General features: G+C 35.8%; 1 protein-coding gene across 1 annotated transcript; it reads left to right on the top strand.

Annotated features, from left to right (window-relative positions):
- Positions 1 to 4,339: 4,339 nt before the first annotated feature.
- Positions 4,340 to 5,959, top strand: LOC148100285 (uncharacterized). Its single transcript, XM_087848766.1, has 3 exons — positions 4,340 to 4,392; positions 4,481 to 4,635; positions 5,029 to 5,959. The coding sequence occupies exons 1-3, from the start codon at positions 4,359 to 4,361 to the stop codon at positions 5,488 to 5,490; spliced, it is 651 nt and encodes a 216-aa protein (XP_087704892.1). The 5' UTR covers positions 4,340 to 4,358; the 3' UTR covers positions 5,491 to 5,959.
- Positions 5,960 to 6,464: the final 505 nt, after the last annotated feature.

Here is a 6,464-nt window from a genome sequence, read left to right as displayed (position 1 = left end):
AACACTCTAAAAAGTTCTTCCAGCTGGAGGTGCAGTAGGGCTCAGATCAGTGATATTCCTGTTGTGGCTGTAACAGGAACAATTACTTATTAAGCACATTTGTTGAAGTTCAACCCAAATCAACACTGAACAGGCTATTGGGCAAAAATCCCGACTTTGTTTACCTGCAGGAATTTGGTGTTTAAATGCTCATCGCTGAGTTTAAATTCCAAAGATGAAACCAAAGCATGGCTTGTGTGTATTTGAATAAACAATAATATTTATTAAACTGATTGTTGTCCCAAAGGTGACATTTAAAAGACAAAAAGTGGAGGTCCCAGAATGGATCCTTTAGAAATAAAAGAAGGCTGATCTGTAGATCTCCTAGCAAAAGGGTAAAAAAAAAAAGAGAGAGTGTCTGTTGCAGGTTTGCTCTGATCATTTTTGTTAATCACTGACTGAACTATACACCTGCTTTACTTTTTTGTAAGAAAAGTTGAAGAAAATGCAACAAAAGAAACATAACAATTGCTTAAGACAACTTTTGAGCTTCTTCTCCACCTCTTCTTTAAGGTTTTTCTTTTTCTCTGTAAGAGATTTTATTAAGCAACACCAGCAGCAACATAGCCGCAAACACAGCACCATGCTTTTCTGCTAAAGCAGGCTAAGCCTATTCTTGTCTAACAGGTTAGCGTCTGCGTGACGTCTTAAAGCTTCAGTCATAATGGGAAATTTGTGGTTGGAAGTTACATAAAACCATGATGGGCAGGTAATATCGGAAAAACATAACAGACATACGATTTTCTTTTTACTTGACACATACTGGATGCAGTTAATGTCCTTAATAAGACATAAATTCAATTTTTTTTAATCAAACTTTAACTTTCAAATGATTTATTGTTGAGCCTTATCCATGTTATCCAACTTCTGTTTAAAAACCTGGCCTATATAATGCAAGCCACATCGCACGCAGACTGAATGTTTTTCATGCTCTGATATATTTTGAGGATTTTAGTTATCTGAGGTCTATCTGACCATGGTCACGCCTCTTATGAAACCATATGATCCAATAATATGTCATAATGTGAGTGATGTTAAAACAATTTTGTCATGGAATTCCTTTGTATGAGGTGAATGTGGGTGTACGTGGGTGTACCTAAAATGCAATTTAAGCCGACCTACCAAAGCAAAGTTGCACGTTGCTGTTTTTCTTTTGTATGGTTTATCACGGACCACTGAGGATAAGAGTTAGTACTGCTACTATGGGTTGTAAACTCAATAGATCTCTCCTGCACTATGGTAAATATATTTTTTTTATTATTATTTAACAAACACAAATTTGACATGGTTAGGCCATTTGATCAACAAATACAACTGATGCTACATAGTTTCATTATTACATCAGGAAGCTTCATATACTACTCGTTTAATCTTGTTGCATTATTTTGGTAATTTTACAGTTTCTTGTTTAAGAGAACATTGTCAAAATCCATTTGTTTTTGTTTTTCTTCAGCAATCTTCTTGATCTTCCTGGAAGTTCAGTGGAGTCCTGTGTTTTCTGCTCCGATTTGTCCATTTAATAACTCCTGTGATCATTTGAAGAGAACCAATAACCTTGCCGAGTTATTCGAACTCGAAGCAACTGAGCTACTGGATTTAACTGTAAGTACTATCTAGTTAATCTGCTGTCATATACTCTTCGCATGATTGCTGTAACTATACACAGGACATTCTGTAGACTTTACCCAACTGCTGCAAAATTGATCCAAATCTTATATGTCATATTTAATCTCAATCATCTTCCAGAGTTTAGTCTTGATTTTATGACATTTCACCTCATGTCTGTCCTCCTCTGTCCTCCTGTTTAAAATGGTTTTAAACTCTAAAGTTTACTTCATGCAATATTTAAAACGCGTCTGTCGAAAATGTTTAAAATGCTCACTGATGTATAGTGGATGTTTGCATGAACAGATGTAGTCAGCAAGAGCTTAAGTAGCCGATACATAACGGTACTCTCAAAGGCCCCTCAGTGTAAATGCCTAGTGTCTTACTTGTGTGCTTTTAATCTAAACTACTAGTGCAAGAACCTGCTGGGGTTGCAACTTATGGAAGTATATAAATATAAATCTTAAATTAGTAATGCTGAATGACATGAATCCATCATGTCTCTGTGAATCTGCTGTTTGTGAGCACAAAAATAGACAAGTTGACAACGTACACAGCACATTATTTTTTCCAAAGTGTATTTAGTTACATTTTTTTTACACTTTTTTTTTTATTTTACCTACAGATAAGAAAATATGAAAAAAGGAATGAGACAATACGACCTGAAGTTCCTGACACCCAGATATCTGGTAAAACCACTTGTGAGAAGCTGCAGAACATCTATATCAAGAATGAGCTTTTTAAGTTACACGTTTTACAAGCCAAAAAATATCACCAAATACTTTGGAGGAACCCAGTTGAAATTTTTAAGAAAACAGAGCGCGTTGAAAAAACACTAGAAAATTTAAACATTATGATAAAGATTATTCTCGGACCATTCGATTTCACTCCCCCAACCCCACCCCGAGAGTTAAACGATCGCTACAAACAAAAAATTTATGTATGGAGTGTTGCGGTCAGACTGACGGAATGGTCCAAACAAGTGCTGACGGTAGTTAATCAGACACTCTGTCACTAAAAACAGATAAGACTGAGAAAATATCTCTGTTATCTGGGATCCACCACCTCTCTGCTATTCCTGTCACGGTTAAGGTTTCCTTTTTAACCCTTGATGATGTTTCGACAGGGAATTCAAAGTTGTGCATTTCAGAATGGTCCCTTTGGCCATATATTAATTATTTACTGGTACCTTGTTTTTATTTATCTATTTCTTTGAATGTGAATATGATGTAACTTAAATTTGCAAAGTTATTTATATTTGAGAATATTTATTTATTTTGTTATGGTTAATATAATACCGGTCGCAGTGTTAACAATATCTTAATATGTTTTATTATTTCATTGTTCCAGTGTTTCAGAAAGGTTCATTCATTCATTTGTCATTTATTTATGACTTAATATTATTCGAGTGTGCATATGTGCTGTGCTGGTGTGTGTGTGTGTATTTATTATCACATCCTGTTTAATGTAATCTTCTGATCAGTGATGAGTAAAACCAGTGTGCTCTTAAAACAGAGGAACTTGTCAAATTGTGTAAAGTTTTTCTGCAATAATCAACCTTCTACTGAAATTGTGGGTTGTGTATGTGTACCCAGAGATTATGTAATACCAACAGAAAATTGTTTGTTATGTGAATTGATGCCTTCAACTGAAATATGATGAAAAGAACAGTCTATATGTTTCTGAAATGCATATGTATGTGGAGATTATTACATAACCTGCAAGTTTTAGTTTAGTTTTGTTTTTCTGTTTGAAGCTTAATTTTCTGTAACCTATTTATTTATTTATTTTCCAGCCAGTTCTTTTTAACTTATTTAGTGTTTTTATTATATATTTATCTCTTGAAAATGGCAACTGCTTTGTGTACAAGAGGCAGGTGTCTGCGGTTTATATAAAGTGCAACAATGACCTCACCTCTGTAAAGTCTTTAACTAAACCTTACGACCTACATTAAATTCAGATTCATCAGCTTGTTGTTTTGTTTTGTTGTAACTCACGCTGGAAAAGAGTCGTTTGTGTTTTGTAAATACAAAAATTTGACTTTTAATCTATCTTCAGCGTTTTGAATTGAGCTGCATTTCAAATTCTTCTCCCTCTGATTTGCTTGTGAGATCAACCAACAGGGTTGAGTTACAATGTTAGTCAGGACATGAAACTAGTCAAAACTTTTGGGCTGTGGTTAGCTGCATCTACGCAGTACTGCATGACTCATTTATAGAATATTTCATAGAGTACATATGTCATCACAGAATTCTTGCTAAACTACTAACGTAAGCTAAAGAAAGCTCATTTAAAAACTAAAAATAATCATGCATTTCACACTTACACAAACTACAATTTCACTTATGTTATGTAGCTCATATAAGATAAATAGCAGCCAGTTTTTAAAAAATCGTATACCCTTGCTATCTACAACCTAGTTTGTTAGTCTTTTTTAATTTTTTGCAGAGAAACTATCCCATTTATCTTTTAATATCAGTTTTTCTTTTTTTTTTTTCTTTTTAGTTTTCAACTCTATAATCTAACTGTTCTAGAGTTTAGAGAATACTTATCATCATCATCAGTAATTTCCTTTAGTGGAAGAGGTGGTGACCTGCCAGAAGAAACTGAATTGATTGGTTCAGTGGTTGACTTTCTTCATCAGAGGATATGGTTAAGTAAGCGATAGGGCAAAATTATATTTCACATGCCTACTGCCCTTGCCATAGTAAACTATGTGGAGAATTACAATGGGAGAATATAGAGCAGGTACAGTATACCATGCAACAACGTGAAGTAGTTTGTATGAGAAAGTACACCAAACTTAAAATGTTGTGATTGTACACTTGGTTTACAGGTTTTCTGAAACTGGCTTGTATCTGGATGGCGATTCTGATGCACGGCTTGGATGCACGACTTGCACCAAAGAAACATGCTGCAGGTGCATCGTGCAGTCCCAAAGACCTGACAGCCCTGACCAAAAGCCTGATCAATGAAAGCTTGAGATGCTTTGTAAGTAACATTAAAACTATTCATTTTCTCACCAGTGCAACCCAGAGAAGTGATTTTGTGACACTATTTGCAATCTGCCAGCGTGCTTGGATGATGCAATAGCTGTGGGGAGGTTGTCTGAATTTTTCTATCACTTAAATTTCACAAAAACAGTGCAGCTCCCAAAGCTCTGCTGAGTAGTGCTGTGTCACAGCCTTCATTTCTAGAGTGTGTTACTCCAGATTAAAACACTTTTAGTGCCAGTACCATAGCAATTCTGTAGTCATTCTTTGAAGCAGTTTCAGTTAAATTGCACTTTGTTGCTATTAAGTTTAAGAGATTAGCTGCGTATTCATGGGATGAGCAACACACGTCTTCAAAATCTCCTCGCCTCACTCTTGTCTTTTCTTTTAGGATGAAGCCAATGGACACCTTGGTATTTGGTTACCTGGCTTCCCTGAGCTCCACGTCCAGAAGAGCTCTCCTCCTAATTGGACAAAAGTTCATTGCAGCTTGCTCTTCATGTATGAAGGCCTAAAAGACATCTTGGAGGACCAGAAAAACAACCTGAATCCCCAAAACGTTTCACTTCACAAGAAGCTAGAGGAAACCATCGCCAGGATTAAAATGCTTGCAAATTGTATAAACAACATCTTTAAAAGTACATGTCCCTCAAAGCCATCACCACCTAAAATGCCTAAACAAGTATTTGAGAGGAAACAGTGGAGTCATACCCTGCTAAAGGCAGCCGGGGATTACCTGGTATGGCTGGAGCAAATGGTTGTTTCATATGTTAAAGGAACAAAAAAGGGGAAAGGTAAAGTAACAAAGACCCAGCCTCATAAGTACCTGGAGGGGAGTGGATACCTGCTCTGATTATGAACAAGTTTAGTTGAGTTTGTGGTGAAAATGCGGTTATAGTTTGTGGCAGCTTTTCTTTAGCCCCCCACCCCCGTCCAAGACTTTTAAATGCTAATTTTTCATGCATTCAGTATGCTGTTATGCATTAAGGATCTTTACAGTGTCGCTGTCTTTAATATATCTGATATTTCAGTACAAACATAACAACCAACATGGTTAAAACATCCAAAGAGGGTTTTTTAAATAAAATTCCTGAAGGGTGTACTTTGACATTTTGGGAAATTGAGCTGTTCTTATTATGTTAAATGAGAAAGTACATGCAGATGTCTAATCGACAACATATAAGGCACAACTGGGGAAGCAATTATCCAAGCTTAAACCTGACAGACAAAAAAAAAGTGAAAATCACTGCTTTAGTTTGCTATCACCCAAATCCACCAATCGGCACCTCTTAACAAATGTAAACCCCAGTACTGCTGCGCTAACAGCTGGATCTTTTTCTAACTGGCTGCTATTTGACGCTTCACATTTGATATCACAGGTGTGAATGATAACAACCATCTCAACAAATTCTAATAAAGCAAATATCTCCGTTTACCAAAACGTCATGTTGCTACCATAAAAGCGTTATCGGAAATGTCTTTGTTCCAAACCTGATAGCTCAAAGCAATCAACATGTTCCCCTGTGGCAGTAATTAATCAACTTGCCAACCAGGAAAATGAGAAATGGCTCTAATACATTTCCTAATTATGACAGTTTGTTTTCCTCAGCCTTCACATTGATTAATTGTTTTGCTCTGACCAACTATCCCATGTGTGGGGGCTACATTGCCTGAGGTAGAAAGAAACAGATAGAAATAACTTACAGAGAGCTATTAGTTTGGACTCCACATAAAAAACAATGAAGTCATATTAAATGTTTCTATATTTTCAAGAACTTTTAATCAAATTTTGATTTTTTTACTGTTTATACTGAAATTCCTTGCATT

This window comes from Neolamprologus brichardi, chromosome 12 (genome assembly GCF_056152115.1).
Source record: "Neolamprologus brichardi isolate AB-2024 chromosome 12, ASM5615211v1, whole genome shotgun sequence".
In the NCBI taxonomy this organism is placed as follows: domain Eukaryota; kingdom Metazoa; phylum Chordata; class Actinopteri; order Cichliformes; family Cichlidae; genus Neolamprologus; species Neolamprologus brichardi.
This window is presented reverse-complemented; position numbering and strand designations above follow the sequence as displayed.

Bases quoted from the DNA above. Each gene is read 5' to 3' on its own strand.
- LOC148100285 (XM_087848766.1), top strand. From the start codon at position 4,359: ATGTGGAGAATTACAATGGGAGAATATAGAGCAG. The intron at 4,393-4,480 runs GTACAGTATACC...CTTGGTTTACAG, and splicing joins AATGGGAGAATATAGAGCAG to GTTTTCTGAAACTGGCTTGT. The intron at 4,636-5,028 runs GTAAGTAACATT...CTTTTCTTTTAG, and splicing joins ATGAAAGCTTGAGATGCTTT to GATGAAGCCAATGGACACCT.